At 42.4% G+C, this 19,838-nt stretch overlaps 3 protein-coding genes across 3 annotated transcripts in view; 1 reads left to right on the forward strand and 2 right to left on the reverse strand.

The window, feature by feature from the left end:
• arcn1a (archain 1a) overlaps positions 1-5,509 on the reverse strand; it is a 13,615-nt gene extending 8,106 nt beyond the window's left edge. Inside the window, exons 1-4 of the mRNA XM_061249956.1 lie at positions 5,329-5,509; positions 2,052-2,315; positions 1,575-1,754; positions 818-1,023 (exon numbers count right to left, since the gene is read on the reverse strand). Of these exons, the coding sequence (XP_061105940.1) occupies positions 818-1,023; positions 1,575-1,754; positions 2,052-2,315; positions 5,329-5,331 (653 nt within the window). The 5' untranslated portion in view covers positions 5,332-5,509. The remainder of the gene's footprint in view (positions 1-817; positions 1,024-1,574; positions 1,755-2,051; positions 2,316-5,328) is intronic.
• A 1,664-nt stretch (positions 5,510-7,173) lies between these two features.
• hmbsa (hydroxymethylbilane synthase a) lies at positions 7,174-16,838 on the forward strand. The gene is made up of 14 exons (XM_061248046.1): positions 7,174-7,329; positions 7,435-7,488; positions 8,876-8,948; positions 9,385-9,434; positions 9,814-9,869; positions 10,767-10,844; positions 12,076-12,153; positions 12,252-12,327; positions 12,884-12,997; positions 13,537-13,575; positions 14,375-14,494; positions 14,743-14,796; positions 15,169-15,255; positions 16,107-16,838. Exons 1-14 carry the CDS (start codon positions 7,300-7,302, stop codon positions 16,278-16,280), a joined length of 1,083 nt encoding a protein of 360 aa, XP_061104030.1. The 5' UTR covers positions 7,174-7,299; the 3' UTR covers positions 16,281-16,838.
• Positions 16,839-18,424: 1,586 nt separating this feature from the next.
• Positions 18,425-19,152, reverse strand: LOC133132563 (histone H2AX). Its single transcript, XM_061248045.1, has one exon. The coding sequence runs from the start codon at positions 19,034-19,036 to the stop codon at positions 18,611-18,613; it is 426 nt and encodes a 141-aa protein (XP_061104029.1). The 5' UTR covers positions 19,037-19,152; the 3' UTR covers positions 18,425-18,610.
• Between the last annotated feature and the right edge of the window lie 686 nt (positions 19,153-19,838).

The raw sequence follows: 19,838 nt of genomic DNA on the forward strand, positions 1-19,838 counted from the left end.
CAGCGTCACATACACATAGCATGCTTGTGGCCAAAACTTCACCACTGGTTTGTGTAACGGCCTTAGAACAGATGCTACTTCAAATAGAGTAAGTGCCATCAATACACTGACATACTAAAAAGACGTGATGATAAAAGACACAGCTACAATTAAAATAGAAGTACTCAAGAAAACAGGCCGTTATTGGTTCACTGGAGAAGGTTTTTTGGCAAATTCATGGCTGACAAATCAATGGACAGATTAAATAAAAAGATGAAAATGAATTGAGATTTTAAAAGGATTTCACATTGGTATTTTGTGGAGCTTGCACCATGTTATTTGCAAATGGGAGATAAGGCAAAATTCAGCAGGGACAGAGTGACAGTACTCACTCAAACGGCGTAAGCTCCACAAAATTACTAGTACCAAAGTGAAATATCCCTTTAGATGATGTACTGCTATGGGAACCCTGCTTTATGTGTAGGCCATTGAGAAGTGAGTTTCCATGCAGTAAGAGCTGTGTTTCCACGGCACCATTAGACAGAGCTGCGTTTCCATGGCAGCGTTACACGTAGAGCTGCGTATTCAATGGCGGCGTTACAGACAGAGCTGCGCTTCCACAGCAGCGTTACTGACTGAGCGGTGTTTCCATGGCGCCATTACAGACAGAGCTGTGTTTCCACAGCGACGTTACAGACAGAGCTGCGTTTCCACGGCGACGTTACAGACAGAGCTGCGTTTCCACGGCGACGTTACAGACAGAGCTGCGTTTCCACGGCAGCGTTGAAGACAGAGCTGCGTTTCCACGGCGACGTTACAGACAGAGCTGCACACGTACCTGGCTGGTGCAGCCGTCACCTTGGGCTTCTCAGGCTCGATGAGCGCATCTGTGATGATGGTCGCCGAGTTGCTGCTGCTCATGCCGGAGCTGCCAAAGCCCCCAAAGCCGGGCGACTTCTTTCCGGAACGTTCCGCATCGCGACGCGCCTGCTGCAATTCCTTCGCCTTCCGCCGCATCTCCGCCTTGGCCTCGCGCTCCTGGGTCTGGGGTGGGAGGGGCACAATAGATAGAAACTTTTATTGCAGGGAAGTGCCACTGAAACCAAGGTCTCTTTTTCAGGGGAGCCCTGATTACAATAAAACATTTACAGTGACAGTTTTATAAAAACAAAATTCACAGCTTGGATCCTAGGAAATCACATGAACCATGCAAAAAAAAATAATAAAATAATAAAATAAAATCATAAAAAGAAAATGAGACAGGGAACAGTGATCTGATTGTCCCAATTTATCCCAACAGTCAGCCTCTTTTAATATCAAATCCATCACTAATTTCTTGAAGGACTTGATCGGGGTAAGGCAATCTAACCTCAATATATCCTGACATTTATTCGACACATAAGGTGAAAATGTGCTAAAAGCGGACATCTATAGATTTAAGTCAGTACACAGGTTCGTCAAAGGTACTTCCCCCATTAAAAATATAAACATGAGCAAAACTACCCATAGGCAAAATGGCCAAATTCCACAACGGGCCCTTAATGTGTCCTTCCTCCAAATCTAACATGGAGCCTTCAACATTAACAGGGGCGTACCTCTCTGACAGCGCGGAACACCTTCTCCTCGTGGGAGTCCATCTCGGTGAAGGTACGGATCTGGGCCAGGTTGACGTTCTCCCGGTAGCCCAGGGCCACGATCTCGTCGAAGGCGAAGATGAGGTCGAAGCAGTGCTCCGAGATCTCGCTCTCCTCCAGCACCCTGCAGTACTCGGGAATCTGCAAAAGGGAACGTTACCATGACAACGCCGAAAAACATTTCCGTTAGCATAGACCAGTGTTTCCCAACTCCAGTCCTCGGGACCCACTTGCCAGGAAGGTTTTTGTTGTAACCAGTAGCTCACACACCTGATTTAACTAATCAAGGGCATTTTTGTGGTTTGATTGGTTCAATCATTAAATCAGGTGTGTGAGTTACTGGTTACAACAAAAACCTTCTGGCATGTGGGTCCCGAGGACTGGAGTTGGGAAACACTGGTATAGACCCTAACCACCCCCGACCGGTCCAGTCCGTACCACGCGGGAGAAGAGCCGCAGGGTCTCCAGGTCCTCCAGGATGTTGCTGTTCTTGGTGGTGATGAGCACCATGTAGAGCTTCTCCAGGGGCTGGTAGACGTAGCGCACGCTCTCCGTCTCCACGAAGGTGTGCTGCTTGCCCGTGTTCATCAGCTTGGGGAAGGCGGCCAGCAGCCCCTCGATGCGTGTGCGGGTCATCTCCACAAACTGCCGCGACACGATGGCCTTGCCCGCCTTGGTGCACACAGCCGCTGCCAACAGCACCTACGGGCGGGGGAAAGGGAGGGGGAGGGGGAGGGGGGGGCAAGCGCAGGCAAGACATGCCAAAACGTCAAAGAACGCGCCACCGGCATAGAGACAGGACAATATAGACAACATGGAATTCCATAGCCCCTTCCATACAAGGCTGTCATTTTTAGGACTATAGCACGCGGCTTAAGAGTAACCTATGCAATCCATTGCCAATGTGCATTTTGCCTCAAACTGCCTAAGCAAATTAACGAGAACTCCGTCTTTGGAGTTCTTGGTCAAGTGTCTACTGCAGACTCTGCCACTGCCTTAGTCATTAGGGACTTTCACATAGATTCCTTTCTTACATCCTTTTAATATAACAGTATCTTTCTTTTCTTGTTTGACAGCCAGAAATGCAGACTTAGCATTTGCAGTGCATCTGGCCAATTATTTTCACCCTGTGATCATTCTGATGGTTTTCCCGCAGGTATTATTGATTTTGTTTGTGGTTGTCACCTCATCACATAAATCAGTCTACTAAATTTTCCTTGCTATCAGCATAGACCCAGATTTGACCATTTCTAACTGATAATCACCATTTTTGCTTTACAGAATGTATACACAGCACAAAAAATTGGGAACCCTAACCCTAACCGCACGCTGTATCCTCAGTAGCACACCATACCAGTCACTGCAGTAGTCATTCCACACCAATTGAACCAATGTCTCCCACCTTATGCTCTCAGATTTATCTAAACGGGCATACACATTGTTTTAGATGAGTTATGAAAGATTGCAAAGTTTTTTCCTTGAATTTTAATTCTTTTCAGAGTTATGCCTCATTAGAAAACATAAATAATAGCAAAGAAATACTTGTGAAAAAAGTAATTAGTATGATGTACAAATAACAGGATTTCTGTCATTTACCCCTATAGACTATAGCTTAATAAAATGTATAATTCGCAGTTTGCTGCCACTTATCCCACATGGTCATTCAGGCAGTTAAATTTGTGACAGGCTCTGGCTGGTGCGAACTTCAGCAAAGGTAAGTTTCATTTTTCTAAAATTGCCTGTTTTCACATGGAATGAAGCTTAAGTGCAAGTGCTGCAGAAGTAGCAAGTTTACTGTGTAACATTATTTGAGAAGTATTGGATTTATCATGCATTCATCACTGAATCTAAAGCAGACAGTGCACACCAGCCAGATGGCAGTATTTGACCTAGGTCTATTTGTCCATATGCCGCACAGTAAAATGAACCCCCTGTGTACATTGCACACTCTAGTGAATCTGTTTTTGGACGGCTCCATTAGTTTTTGAAATCCTATTTTGTTTCCCCTACCCAAGTTGTCCCTGTATCCACATTGAATACAGAGAAAATGAATGAAACATTTGTAAAACGTTACATGTTTTATTGAACTGTATTTGGGACAATATAAAACAGAAATAGATTTTGGGGTTGCAAGAAGACACAATTAGCCATCTGGACTGATGCACACAAATCATGCCTTTTATTGTAAGCTTTATGTTCATGGCTGTCCCAAGCCAAGTATTCTGCCCCTTCAGTTTACTCTACGGAAATCACAAGGATACCCAGGATTGGCAGTCCATCTTTCCCACACGTTTACATACGTAAAAATAAATAGGAGACCAGTTGTGTAGTACAGACAGTTTAGCTTTGTAATGTCTTCTGTAATGAATGAAGACTTGATGATTTTTCACTTGTGCCTTAGAAATACTACAAATTGTTATTTTAAAAAACTATCCTAACAGAATATCGACTCAATGACATGGTTCAAAAAAGGAACGTGCAAGCAACATAAATCAAGACAAAAAGACAAGAATTTTAATAAAAATATTAAAATGTCTTAATTGTATTGTGTTGGGGGTCTGTATTTAACACAGAAAAGTTGACAGATAATTGAATCGGGCCAATTTAAAAAGAGGACTGTGTTCAAAACCGACATATCACATTCAGGCATTCCACAAAGCCTAAAATATGTATTTACGTCAACAATAACCTGCGGTTATAAAAAATTTAAAGTTAGGCAACTTACTTGCCATTGCAGAAGTGAAATTGAAAAAGTAAACTAAGGTTATTTAGAATAGAAATGAAGCATCTTCACACAGACAATCAAACGAGAAAATATAACTTAGCTAACAACCCATTTTATTGTAGCAAAACGTACAATAAACCAGTGGAGACAATGACATACGCTACGCTAGTGACATAATACCTAATTTGATCGTTAGCTTGACGGCTAGCTAGCTAGCTAGCTACCAAAACAGTATTCTGTTGGTTAGCTAAGTGAAGCGAAAGTGAAAACTCGCAACTAGCTAACAATAATTTTGTGCCACATCAGCTCGCCTAATGATATGAGAATATTTCAACGAATTTGCTTACCTGCGTGCCATTCACTAGCTAGCTAGCTAGCAACAAATAGAAGTAGCTAGCTAACAACACCGGATGGCGGACACGTCTTATAACATCTACACTAGCTTGCTAGTTTCACCCGGTCAAAAAAATAATCCAATGACATGTATAAACTGGACTCGCCATTTTATCCGAGCAAACAGACTTACGTTTAGCTAATCACTGATATTAGAGCCAAATCATCCACCTACACGGCAGGATACATTTCTGGAGCTTCAGTTTCAAGAAAGGCCCGCGGCTACGCTAAGAACGCTAGTCACCTATCATACCACAACATAGACCAACTGGCTAGCTTGCTAACGTCATTAGCTTACTAGCCTGCTAGCCAAATTCTCTGACAACACACATCTACACGTACCCCATATTATAAGCCAGACAACAGTAATTTAACTATTAACTGAAACAATGCCAATAAATAACACACAATAACACCGCATGCGCTTACACGGCTGAATAAACTACAGTGTCCGATCGCAAAAGCATCACATTAAAGCAGAAGAAAATGTGTTTTTATTTCGCTCGATGAAACGTCCAGCACTGCAACCGGAACAAGATAGCTGCTTTGGTATTTTTCACGCCTTACACGGCCATGTAAAAATGAAACCGAGCTCACCATTTTCGGTCTGTGTGGTCGTTTGCGTGCTTAAGATTCCGACAGTGATAGCCCCCGTATAGTATCCGTTTCTTTATGCCAGTATTTTTGAATGATTATGCAGCCTCTGTCGAGTGTCTCCCTGACCGAAGCTTCAATATGGCAGCTGGGTACAGCCACGTCTCCAACCGGAAGTAGCTATTCAGCGAGTCAAAGGGCAGGACTGAGAAACTGAACATGTGGAACGGGAAGCTGGGATTGATGTGCATGTACAGCAAAGAGCTTAGAAGAGAGAAGAGTCTATATGCACAGCTCATCAGGCCAGTTGTAAAAGTTAACGTTTCCACATTCCGATAATATACAATCGAAGCTTGAATTTGTGTAAATTCAAAGTCATCCACAAGTGAGTTCCAAACACATTTCTGACATAAGCATTTGGACTACTACTGGAAATGTAAATTTATATTAACCTTGAGGCAAAACAACATGCTAATGTGATATAGACAATGTAGTGTGATTTAGCCAAGTTCTATCTATCTCCCAATGTATAGTCACTCTGACTAATCATTGTATTTTTGAATATCTATCCACCACCTAAAGCTGATCATATTTAGCATCTCACATTAAGCAGGTATGTGTGAATGGCATACATTGTCCCTTCACGATTGCTCACAAAATGTATGTTACACACTCAAAGACCGGGGGGGCTGTGACTCCGTCTGGTATCTGAGCTGTCTATCCATTGTTTTGAAGGTGCCAGGGACATTTTAGAGTTACCATCAGAAGGGTATCAGGGTTTATCAAATGACTTTGTCACTGTGTTGCTCTTTCACAAGTGGCCACAAGGGGCAGAGAAAGCGCTTTGAGGAGAGAGAGATTCTGGGATACGGCATCAGTGGCAAATGTACTTACAAGCTAACGTTATCATATAGTTGTGGCTCGCTCACATTGAAACGTAGCTTGTTAGGTCCACTAGTTGTGGGATCAAAGTTTTCTGGTTTTCAGTCCGCTGTGTTGTGATGTCGCCTCTTAGGTAACGACCCATCACCTTGCCATTAAACATGCAATGAACGAGAAAGGTAGCAAAACGATTTAAAAGTTGTTTCCATAGTGGTCAGCTGTGTGAATGGCGGTGGTGTAGATGCTCAGCCTTATGTTGACTCAGCAGTTGAATTGTACAGCAGATTGCAAAAAATTTTTTTTGTAACATCACCTAAAATTGTCTTGCTGATAGGACAACCATCTCAATCAAATAGTTAAAAAACCCTCTTTATCCAACAAACGTAAACGTTTACATGTCTACATTACATCATTATTTTGTCTAAATTGTTAAGTCATTGTAATGTGGGTCTATTCAAGTAGGATACAGAGCACAATGTAACATTTAATCTACAACCACAATATTATGAAAAAAACCAGACAAGGTTTCATATAGTAGCTGAATACATTAAATCCATCGTAGGTGTTGGGTGAATGGGTCCTCAGACACAGGTTGGTTTCATACCTGTACACGATTGGGCTGAGGTATTTGTGCGAACACTTTCTGAGAACTACTCTCTGGAAATGTTTTTTTTTGTAAATGCCTTACACTCCTAGCTTGTTTTCAAGCTCAAGAGTAAAATAAATTGGTCGGATGCTTTCCTTGGCTGGCGATTGTAGACCTTTGTTCTGTTGGACTTGATTACATCCACAGCAAACCTCCCCCCCTCCCCCCCACACACACACACACACACACACACTTTTTTTTAAATTGCACAACTATCCCTAACTGACACCGCACTGCACTGTATGAATGGGCCCTCCTCATTTATCAGCACTAGCCAGGGGGCTGTGGTGGGGGGGTGGGGGAAAAAGGACACATGGCAAGACAACCGCGTTATTGGCAGGCGCCTGCCACTGTCTTCCACGCACACAACAGTCTCTCATAGCTCAGCCTCTGGCACGGGCAAGTGCGGCTCCAGCGTTAAAGAAACCTTTCACTCTCAGGGCGATATGGAGGACGACCCAAATCAGCACATAAAGGTAAGCATGTGAGATGGCTACAGTCAGTATCAGTCAGCAGGCAATGCCAATGTGCAGGTTTGATATTCTTTTAATATTTGTTTAATTCTTTGTTCTTTTGTACAGGAGGGGAACGGGGTGGTCCAGCGGGTCATTCGGATTGGAACCAGAAAGAGTCAGGTACAACAACGAAAGTTTAAAGTCACTCATTCTAGCTGCCTTGTCTGTTGTTTTACCTGAATTCAGTATGGTGAGAATTAACTGTGATCCTGTATTCTGCTGTGGAAGGGACGAGTTGACATTGAAGTGCTTGAGAACTCTGTGTGCATTCCTAGACTATTTCAGGATAAACCAAGCAAGTTGATTTGTGAGACCCTGAAAAAAACATTGTAGAAAATGTTTTCTATCTGATTATTCATGACCATGCTCTTCATTAAAAGTGATCATGAGAAATGTTCCACTTTGATCTTATGATTCTTTATTCTTGAATTCATTCATTTGGGCACATTCATCATTCACTTCAATATGTCTTCAGTTGGACTAACGAGTTTACATTAATATTGACTTATCTTATTTTCAGAGCAAACTATTTTGCTGTTTGTGTTCTCATGAACCTGGAGCAGTTATTTTTCATTTATGTTAAAAGTAATGTAATCAAAGGTCTTGAAATTGAAATGACGAGGCCCAATATTTTATTTGCTCTTTGGTTTTATTTGACACCTCCCGGCAGACACACCGTGTATGAAAAAGTACAGTTGGTACTTTCAAGTCATTCGAGGGAGTGGTAGTGTGTAAAGATCAGATTAGAAAGTTTTGTTGCTCTGTCCCTCGGGAGATAGTCAAGAGTGCATGTGACCACCTGCCTCAGATATCACACTCAGAGCTAAAACAGTGATCTGGCTAACCCAGCTAGCTGTGAAGAGAGACACAGTGTACTATTCTTTCATTTTTATCTTTTCTTTATCCCATCCCCTATTTTTTTCCCCTTTCTTCCAGTTTGGAAGGGCAAGTTGTATTTTTATTTCAGTTACCATAAAGGCACACGCACATACGAAAAGTTTTCTGAGGTGCCAGGCAATAAAAAGTAGAATGCGAAAAAACTAAGAATGGCTGCACACTACTATACTTAGGTGACCTGACCAGACTCGCTGAAGACCCGACTATGGTCGAAACGTTATCTTTCACAGCATAAAAATACATCATGACTGGTAGCTAATAAGTGTATGGAGTGGACAACTTGTATTTCCGGTACGTCCATTTGCTGCAGAATCATCTGTCAATTCAGGAGGAAATATGTGTTTTATCAAGTTACTTTAGCCACTCTGCCAGCTAAGCTGCATAGTCATTGCACCATTGCAATGTCCTTTGCAGCTGGAGCAGACTTGATGCTTGATGCAGGTGCTTGAGTGACTAGAGGACTCGCTCTTGTGCCATAGGATGCCCAGTACTCAGTCAGCCAAATGCCCCCTTCCCTGGAAAATTGATATGCTTCGCAGGACTGCTGGCACAGTTAGCGTCGGCAGGATGCATCACCAGATGAATTAATGAATTCATTCATGTTTTTCAGCTTGCTGTCATTCAGACAGAGAGTGTGGCTAAAAAACTCAAGGAGTTGTATCCTGGTGTTGACCTGAAGACGGGTGAGAATCACTGAGCTTAGTACACATGAGTACCCCCTTGGGGCACTAAATGAATAAACAATGGTCATTCCATGCAAACATCTGTCAGGTAGGCTTGCAGATTGTTTTTTGTATTGCCAGCAATGCTTGGTTGATATGGATATACCAGTCTGTCTTTCCCTCTCTTTTCATTGTCAAGGGGAAGTGTGTTTGCTTCAGTGTAATATATACTCCCCAGAAAACTGTGTGTGCGTGTGTGTGTGTATCATCTACACTGTAGCTGGCTGCCAGTCAGAAGTAGTGAAAGAAATGCTCTCTCAATGGGAAAATAAAGACTGCTTTTATTTTCACTGGTGCTCCCTGTACAGATCAGCCTTGTTGCCTGGATGGCTGTAGAAGCAAATGACTCACGTTGAATGAAATACAATTTTCGAATGTTTCACTTTTCTTTTCCCAGTCGCCATGTCTACATTAGGAGACAAAATCCTGGACACAGCTTTGTCAAAGGTGGGTCACTTAGGGTAAACTAAAAAGATATATATATAAAGTATATTTATTTAGCAGCAAATCTAAATGCAAAATATATATGTGTTATTCCTGAATATGGTGAAATTTGTATGTACCTTGCTTTGCCATGAACAATAAAAATATGGTTTGATTTGTCCGTTTTTGACATGGTTACCTTAAGAAAGGGGTTAAGTTTACCCATTCCAGTGCCAGTGTAGTGCCAGAGTCAGAGTGAATACATACACTCATACTGAACACTAATATATTTGTACAATGGGGACATGCAATGGAACATGCAGTGTTGGCGCACGAGAATGACCAGTGCCATTTAACTATCAAGTATTTTTAGTCTAAACAGTTTGCATTTTGCTTGTTTCAGATTGGAGAGAAAAGCCTTTTCACAAAGGAGCTGGAGAATGCTCTTGAAAGAAATGAGTAAGTTCCCCAGGCCCTGGCATTATGGTTTCTTCTAGATCAAGAGTGCCCAATCTTGTGCCATGGTTTTCATTCCAACATATCACGACACCAGTTGATTTCACTACATAATACACCCAACCAGAGAGACAGGAACTACTTGGTGAAATCAGCCGGTGTAGTGAGCAGTTGGAATGACAACTTCTCGGCCCTCCTTGGCACATGATTGGACACTACTGTTCTAGATAGTAGCCTATTGTATAAGGTTTCAACACGGATATTTTTCAGTAAGATACAATGTCTCACACTGAATTTTCTATCGCAAAGTTGAACAGAAATTAATATCTGATCACGGTATACAATATCTGTGAACCTGAACCTGTTGGAAAGTGATCCTACCTAAGTGGGTATGACACAGCATTATGTAGCCCAAAAAGGGAGTTCCCACAGAGGTGCTGAACCACTGTGCTTATCCTCATGGAATAATGTGTGCAACAACACCATCTCGTGGTAATAGACTTTAATACCACCATTATATTCCAGACTTGTGGACCATGATAGCATGATTCATGAATATACAAGTTGTTTTTTTTTATTTGTTTTATTTTTATTCTGCTTACAGTTCAGATATGTAAGACTGTATGATAAAATATGTTGTAAATAAGTAATGTATTTGGTTTAATGACATTTGAGGGGAGAAAAATGTTTCAATGTTATGTCATTATCCCACTGCTATAAAATATTCTACATTGCTGTGAGCTTGGTTTGTATGTTTCTTAGCAGTTTGTGCTTTTTTTTGTGTGCTTTTGTTTCTGTATTTCCATTGTAATTGACATTTTACATTCAGAAGGACATTCAGTGTTGATTATATGAGCCTGTGTGTGTGTGTGTGTGTGTGTGTGTGCCTGCCCCCTACAGGGTTGACCTCGTAGTGCACTCACTCAAGGATCTTCCCACAGTACTGCCTGAGGGCTTCACCATTGGAGCTGTGCTCAAGTGAGTATCTGTGGCTAGAGACATATTTAGACGTTTTAGACTCCAACCAATTTGAAATCACATGTTCCTTTCCTACTTCTCTCTCAGACCACTGTAAGTGTTGTAAGCTTTTACTTTATTACATATGACTTTCGCCATTACCTGCATCTTATTGCCAATGCTTTATGATAAACAATTAGGCCACAAATTTGAATATGAAATGTTTTTTATGAACTGAAAAAGTAGCAAATTGGAGCAGTGGTTCTGTACGTCGACCCCGGGGACCCTCCATGTATGCCGGTTTTTGTTTCAATCACAATAGCAATTCCAGAATTTTAAACGGTTAATTCTTCTTAATTATGTGCTTTATTTGTTTAGGCTTAAGCCACATTATATCAGAAATAGTTATGCATGTCATGAAAAAGTCCCATGTTCAAATTGTGCTACTGTATATTGCAAACTACATAAAAAGAGGTAACAAAATTAATTGATCAAATAGGCACAAAAGGCCACTAAAACGAACCACTTTGTAGATAATGAATAATTAAAAGACAAAGGAAATTATAAAGAGCCAAACCTGCACTGTATTATTACATTTAAGGAATAAATAATGAAAGAAATTAAACATGTTCAGCAACCCAATTAGGAGCCAAATTATTCCCCTCAATACTGAATTTGATCAGTTTTTGTTACGTATTTTATGCACCAATTCTGGGATTGCAGTTGTGGTTGGACACAAACAAAAAACAAAATGCACAGGGGATTAGTTGAAAACCGTTGAATTACAGTATGGAAATTAGCTGGCTTGATGAGGTCACTGTGAATGGGCAACTCTCAGTTGAACAATAGGAACATTGGATGCATGTTGGATGCATTTGTCCAGAAACTGGTTTTGTGTCACTTGTGTGGTGTCTGAATGAGGCCTGATGTTAACACATAATCATGAGTGCTAGAGTATGTAGTTGTTACGAGAGGTATTCACTCTCATTATTGTCCTGGATAATGGGTGCAGTAATAACAGTTCACCACAAGATGTCATGGTTTGTCAAAGGAGTGAGGGTCTGCAGGGTCATGCTCGTTAACAAATGCAATTGAGGTCAGTTTCACACCGGTTAATTTTTTACAGAGGTATCTCTGTAATTTCATCATGAAATATTTTTAATAGTTAGGAGTCGCGCATTACTATAAATAACAGCATGATTTTGAACTTTATTTCCGTCCATATTTCCTTCTTGCAATGTTTTTTGCTTAGGCGTGAAAACCCTCACGACGCAGTTGTCCTCCATCCGAAGAATGCAGGACAAACCCTGGACACGCTGCCAGCAAAGAGGTGAGAGGAGAGAACAGTGGTGGTTGGACTGTAGCATTTAAGAGAGAGGAAATGGATGCCTGCTGCCCCCAGTTCTGACCCCCCTGTCTCCCCTGCAGCGTGATTGGCACCAGTTCACTCCGCCGTGCTGCTCAGCTCAAGAAAAGATTTCCTCACCTGGAGTTTAAGGACATTGTATCCTTTAAAAGCGCTACACTTTCTCTGGACTCTGTTAAGGTCTGTGATATCAGGCTCTGTGGAGGTGCTGGTTGAGGGTTTCTAAGCCGTTTGCTGTGGGTTCCTGCACGATGCAGCTGTTGGCCACCTGGGCTCTGCTCAGCACCCATACGAGCCTGTTTTTCTGTGGTTTTGCCCCGTGAAGGAAAAGCAAAATCAACAATAAAGGTTGTGAACCGTTAAAATGTGCGCACACACAGGAAATGTGTCAGTGTGCTCACATTTATGTACAGATGTGTTTGCATTGGGGTCAGTGTGTCTCTGCATATACATGGAAGTGTGTAGAATATATTTGCATCTATGCCTGTGTTTGTGTGTGCTTACGTATGTGTGCGTGTGCGTGTGTGTGTATGTGTGTGTGGGTCGGTGGGTGGCTATATGTGTGTGCGTACTGGTATATTTATGCGTGACTATGTGTGACTAGGCCTCGGTGTGTGCTTTTGTGTGTGTACAGTGTGAATATGTGACTCAGTATGCATGCGTGTAGTGTGCTTCCTTTACCTGGCTCCGTAAGAGAGGGAACCTGAACACGCGGCTAAAGAAGCTGGATGAGAAGGACGACTTTGCCGCCATTATCCTGGCTGCAGCTGGAATGCGTCGCATGGGGTGGGAGGGCCGCATCAGTCAGGTGCCCCCCTTAACTCCACCGTTCAACTCCCATAACACACTCACAAGTTTCAGGCTCAACAACAACCGCGCAACAGCGACATCCATGCACCTGCAGTCCTCACGCACCAGCTGTGCTCTAAATGAACTCTGTATGCTTCAGTGGAGAGTGCGTTCTTGCTGCTCAGACAGCCCAATGAATATGTCAGGCCCTTCCAGATTGCAAGAAAATAAAAAATAATGGATAAGAATCAGTTTTAAAAGTACTAAAGACAGTGGTTTAGAAAATAAAATGTTTACTGGAGGGCAACCTGTTGCGTAGTGGTTAAGGTATATTACTTGAACCAAGGTCGGTGGTTCGATCCCCGGTGTAGCCACAATAAGATCCGCACAGCCGTTGGGTCCTTGAGCAAGGCCCTTAACCCTACATTGCTCCAGGGGAGGACTGTAAGTCGCTTTGGATAAAAGTGTCTGCCAAATGTAATGACGCATTCATTCAGCACTATTTGGACCGGGTCAGAGCAGCTCCTAAGCCTCCTTGTCTGTGTTGTGTTATTGCAGGTTCTGGGCCCTGATGATTGCATGTATGCTGTTGGGCAGGTGGGTCTATCTGATGGGGAGGTCCAGGTTGATGCCAGGACAAGGCATGTGAGCAATAGAGGCCACTAATAAGCCAGATGCACAGTGGTGGTGGGCCATTCAGATGACACACTGAACTGAGACTCTAAACACCAGTGGGCAGTAATGATCTGCTGTAACCACTATCCATCGGCCGGAATCTGATAATATTTTAAGAATATAATGGAGGAAATAAGTTCTCTGGAAATAATAAGCAATAGAAAAAAAATGAAAGGCATTGAAGAGGCAAATAATTTAAAAGGAAGGAACAACCAATTCAAATAGGTGAACCTTGATTGATAGTTGGTGTAAAAGATAATGTTTACAAAGCATTCAGTCAAAATGTACACAGTAGGCTAACACTGCAGAAATGCCCCTTTGAGCAAAACAAAGATATATCATTACCCAGATGGGTTGACAAACAGAGGTGTTCGCAAGGCCTTACCCTCTCTTCTATGCAATATTTACCCTCTGCAGGATAATTATAGAAGTATGTTTTTTCTCTTTTGCTTGTTTGAATGCATCCACTTTGTTACTCTGCTGGGTACAATAAGAGTGGGTGACACTAATAATACAACACTGCTATAATACAATGTGTTTACCCTTTACTGCTAACAGGGAACTGAAACTTTGTGTTGTTCTTATTGAGAGCCAGTGCCCGCTAAATTGTGTTGTTAATGAAAGCCAGGGCTAGCTGTTATTGTAGTGCCGAGTACAATGTGTTGTTGTTATTGCATGCCAGTACCAGGTACCTTGTGTTGTTGACACTGGTCTGTCTTAGGGGGCACTGGCAATAGAGGTGAGGGCTCAAGACCGGGACATTGTGGACATGGTGTCTGTGCTGAACGACTTGGACACTGTTCTGCGCTGCATCGCCGAGAGGGCCTTCCTCAAACACCTGGCAAGTCACTATCCCCTACAGGCCCCACACACATAGACACACACAGATATTAAGATACTAGCATGCAAATACATTCTCACTCTCAGTCATTCATGCACATGTCTGGACTCTAGTTTCCAATGAAGAAAATATCTGTTTTTAATATTTTATTAAATTGGTATTGTTTTATTGCTTTATGTTTCATTTTAATTTGTTTCGGATGCATTAAAAAATGAATGATTGCTCGAATCCTGCTCTCTTTCTCTCAGGAAGGTGGCTGCAGTGTCCCAGTTGCTGTTCACACAGAACTTAAGGACTTCAAGGTAATGTGTTGTGGTGAATACCTAAATACTCCCTTGGGAACTGCACATCTAGTATCTCAGAAATAACCTCTTCCTGTATAGTTGTATTAATACAATCCAAATAAATGTACTTGTTAACTTACCTAAATACAGTATGATGACCAGAGGCACCATTTCATTAATATTCATAAGCTACGATCTAGCACCAGAAATTGTCAGGCTGCAGTGTTTGTAGACTCCTGTGTGTCTGACAAAACTGTTTTCGTAGACTCCTGTATGTCAGATTCTACTGTTTATAGACCCAAGTGCGTCAGATTGCTCTGTGTCCCTAGGACCATATTAGACTGTGCTGTGTATTTGCACTGTGTGACTGACTGCACTGTTTTATTCCAGCTCTGCCTCACTGGGGCTGTGTACAGTCTAGATGGTTCAGACAACCTGAAAGAGACCATGTGGACCAGTGTGACTCCAGCCAATCAGGTGCATCTCTAAGAGTGTGAATGTATCACGACATATGAGGGTGGTAAAGGAGGCAGGGCTTTAGGTTTGAATCCTGGGTGCAGGACTAAGGCTGTGCTCTCAAGTCTAACGCAAATTTTTAAAGTAAATATCAGTAGTATTGAAGTATATGTCAACACATAAACCATGGCTGGAGTGGGGTGAGACAGTTTGAATAATTCATGTTGTGAAGTCTAGGTAATCATCTGCAGGGAAATACAGCTTTTTAGGATAGAAGTGGTTGGATAGTAGATGAGGTGGCCTTATACAGCAGTGGAATTTTTAAGCATGTAATATCAGACCCTCGTAATTTTATGTTAAAACATTGTTACAAGACCATTGAAGATCCCATCCTATCATTGAAAAAGGCTCCCTGACATGTTGACTCACCCTCTGCCTGTGTTTATAGTTCTTAAATTCGGGTTTCAAAATATACAGTTGACAGCTCGACGCTCTCTACCAAAACATTGTACAGGGCGGCCTGTAGCGTAGTGGTTAAGGTAAATGACCGGGACACGCAAGGTCTGTGGTTCTAATCCCAGTATAGCCACAATAAGATCCGCACAGCCGTTGCGTCCTTAAACCTGAATCGCTCCAGGGGAGGATTGTCTAATTAGTCTAATCAATTGTACGTCACTCTGGATAAGAGCGTCTGCCAAATGCCAATAATGTAATGTAATGTATAGCTGTACAATAATGAAAGCTAATTGGTTCTAATGGCGTTTCAACGTCAGCACGTTTACAGAGAAGGGGTTTGTTGTTGCTATTCCTTGACCTATTGTACCTTTAAGCTGAGTACTTTCTGAGTGTGTTAAAGCTGCTCTCTGTGTCAGGTGGAAGAGGTGGTCAGTGAGGGGGTCCAGCACGTGGGGGTCACCGCCCGCAATGTGCCGGGAGGGGCCCAGGAAGCAGCGGAGAAGCTGGGGGTGGACCTGGCCACGCTGCTGCTGGAGAGGGGAGCGGGAGAGATCTTGAAGGCGGCCCGGCAGCACAACGAGGCCCGGTAACTCTGCCCTGGGGCCCGGGTCGGCTCCACGCTCGCAGGACTTCCTGTCTGGGCGTAGGCAGAGAGGGGCTGCTGGTTTGGACCGTCACCACCCACCTGCATGTCCGAACTCAGAGACACACTGTCCACCTTCCCATCGGCCCACTCAGCTTCACCGACCCCTCTCTGATGAGCTTAATCTAACACATCTTCTGATCAACCGAGAAGTGGAACCAACGCAACATTAGTCATTATTCTCAGAGGAAATTGGAAGTGCAAGGGGTTTTAGTATCTGCAATGGAGTCTCATCCAAACAAGGATCTTCTCAGTAAATATTTTGTCTGATCAGATGAATACTATGGAGATTAGTAGTTTGGGATTGTTTTCCGCTTTCTGTTTTGGGGGGAAAAACATCTCAAATTTGAAGATGGAAGCAACTGCACGACATTAAATATTTGTCAGACCAGAAACTAAGCAGCAGAAGCAAGAACTTCTTCAGTCCAACAAAGGCACTGACCTTAATGAAAAGTGGATGCCTGGAATGTGTACATTTTAAGTGTTTTATATTTACATTCCATGTTTTGTATTCTTCAAATTAAAGATATTTGAATTTGGTTTCTCGCAGTGTGTTACTCACAAATCAGATGGATAGACTGATGTTCAGAATAGGCCAACGTGAGAGAACAGCGGGACTCAAGGTCTTCATACATCTGTACATTCGGAAGTTATCTAATGTTTACTCAAACTAAAATAAAAAGCGAATTAATGCACGTCAACGTTTGACCAATAAATGGGACTTCAAAACTTCACCCCAGATCACTCAAAAGCTGATGCCATGTACCTTACGCTTTGTGTATAAGTAACCATGATCATAAATCACATTCACTCCTCAGGAGAAAAACTACCATTGAACGTTAGTTAACCTCTGGTGAAAGCGGCCGCTTCTGTTCGGAGCCCCGTGAGTATACGTTAGAGGGTGAGGTCACCCCACGTTACAACATAAGGAACCGTTGTCGCTAAAACAGTGGTATCATAAAATAGTTATATAAATACAAATAGAGCGGTTAGCTTTATCGCTTTCGGTAGCCTATATCCTGTGACCAGATTGATGGAATACTTCGCCATGAAAAAAGGATTGAATGCAAATTAGCCCACTCTGGCCGGGCAATTTATTAAGGGGTTAAACTCTAAACTTTTGTATTAGAATAAAGTTGTCATTATTACGGCAATGTTAGACCTATTCTTATATATGCGAACGTAGTTAAATGTGCACTCGCACTAGCAATGTTCCAGTAAAGTATGCGGTTAAAACACAAGGACGAGGCCGATTTTCACCCGTTTTTAAGGTGGTCATATTTTTATGCCTTATGTATAGCCTACAGTCGCTCCGTCTTGAGCAAAAAAAACCCAAAAACAATACTATTAAGGGGAGGAGCAACTTTGCAGTCACCCGTATATATTTTTTTAAAATAAGAATATTGAATATGAAAAAAGGGGTATGAATGGGTTAGATTACGATTTCTGATTTTGCTTCACTTCATACACAACCTATATTGTTGGTTGACAGTGGCAAAGTGCAGTGGAAGCCAGAATAATTTCGTTTGTTTTTGTTTTAACACCTGTGACCTACATCCAGCGCACTACAAAAGCTCTATGACTTTCGACCAAGAGGACAATTACCGAAACCGACTAGACGCCTAAACAATGCAGAGTACGTTTACTATTATTCCTTGAGGGTAAATGGCACGAGGCTTATAGGCCTAGCCCGTTCTAGACAGCCAAGCTAACGTTATATGGTGTGCTAGTTCATCGTTACTCTGCTTTCGGTTTATAATAAATGAAAGCAGTTGGCTGCGGTAACTTGCGTTACCACGCTTCCTGGACCGGAGCTGTCGCCTTTGTCAAGCCTCTAGCGAACCCCGTGCATTTGACTAGGGGGTGCAAAGCTGTACTGTAGTCTTGGGGATGGTGAAGGAATATGAAGGTGCTGGTGGCTGAAATGGTCAATTGGACGGTAAAATTCAGCTAGTATGAACCGCAAGACACGATTCAGGGCGACTTGTGCGGAGTAACTAACGATTGCTAGGCTACATTGGAATGTAATCGTTGGTGAAACATTGGAACATATCAACCCGGAACTTAACCCAAAGAAAGTTGCAAAACACATTTTGCACGTTTAGTGAAACTAGCATTTATTGCGGCAAATCGCTTTCACACTATACATATAAACCACAGCTTGCACGTTAGCTCAACTAAAAATCTATGGAATTTGTCTTCAGAAATGAACCTTTGGGCGGCCCTTAAAAGGGCCTTTTGGGTTTTTGAAGCAACTCAGAGTCGTTTCCCGGGACCTCAATATTCTTGAGACTGCTGAGATCCCTTCTTTCCCGCCTTGCCACCGCTTGGAGCAGCCTGGCCGGTCTTCTTGGGCAACAGGACGGCCTGGATGTTCGGTAGAACGCCTCCTTGGGCGATGGTCACGCCACCGAGCAGTTTGTTCAATTCCTCATCGTTGCGGACAGCAAGCTGCAGGTGACGGGGGATGATGCGGGTCTTCTTGTTATCTCTCGCCGCGTTACCTGCCAGCTCGAGGATCTCAGCAGTGAGGTACTCTAGTACAGCAGCCAGATAAACAGGCGCCCCAGCACCCACTCGTTCGGCATAGTTACCTTTTCTCAGCAATCGGTGAACACGGCCCACAGGAAACTGAAGACCAGCGCGGGAGCTTCGGGTCTTAGCCTTAGCGCGAGCCTTTCCAGTTTTACCTCTTCCAGACATGTTGTCGTGGCTACGGTGTTTATCGCTTTCAAAAGAGTTGATGTATCTAGCTAGGTTAGATAATGTCAGAGTGTGCCGGAGTGAGGATTTATATCTTCCCGTCGTTACTAACAGTTTGAACCCGCCTTCGACTTCCATTGGACGGCAGATTGAGTAAAAGCAGTTTATTGGCTGAAATAATTTGGGTCTAACACATTTTCTCAGCCCATTGGCTGCTGAATTCCTTGCATAATTAAGATAGAATTACACACCAACCAGATCGGGCCTTACTAAGACTAGACGCGATTGGACGAGTTGTTCAATCTACGCAGTGATTGCATAGTAGTTCTGTTTATCAAATTTTAGCGGTTACGTTAGCCAATTAAAATCATTCCCTCAAAAAAATTTGAAATAAGAAGATTTGGCGCAAAATCAACCATGCTGAGCAGAAAACAAATGCACAGCTCCTAGACAATCTACAGTCTGTAAAATGCATTAGCTTCAAATAGCTAAATTTAATTCATTCGATATTTTATATGTAACTACACTACATACATATCAGTTAAACTACATGATGGGATTCCTCTCCATTATAAAGAAAATTTGATTGCTGGGGTGTACTGTGTAGAAAAACCTACATTTTCCAAAATGTTAGGCAAAATTAAATGCATCATATTGACCAGACAATTGTTAACAGCTCCCAAATAAAATCCCTCACTCAAGTTAAAATGACTAAGTTAACACAAAAGGGCTTCAAAACGATACAACTACAGATGAGACAAGCAACAGTATTGACTTTTGAAAAAAATAATTTATTTCCAAA

The sequence above is a fragment of the Conger conger genome, chromosome 7 (genome assembly GCF_963514075.1).
Source record: "Conger conger chromosome 7, fConCon1.1, whole genome shotgun sequence".
Lineage (NCBI taxonomy): Eukaryota > Metazoa > Chordata > Actinopteri > Anguilliformes > Congridae > Conger > Conger conger.

Bases quoted from the DNA above. Each gene is read 5' to 3' on its own strand.
- hmbsa (XM_061248046.1), top strand. From the start codon at position 7,300: ATGGAGGACGACCCAAATCAGCACATAAAG. The intron at 7,489-8,875 runs GTACAACAACGA...CATGTTTTTCAG, and splicing joins TTGGAACCAGAAAGAGTCAG to CTTGCTGTCATTCAGACAGA. The intron at 8,949-9,384 runs GTGAGAATCACT...TTCTTTTCCCAG, and splicing joins TGGTGTTGACCTGAAGACGG to TCGCCATGTCTACATTAGGA.
- LOC133132563 (XM_061248045.1), bottom strand. From the start codon at position 19,036: ATGTCTGGAAGAGGTAAAACTGGAAAGGCTCGCGCTAAGGCTAAGACC.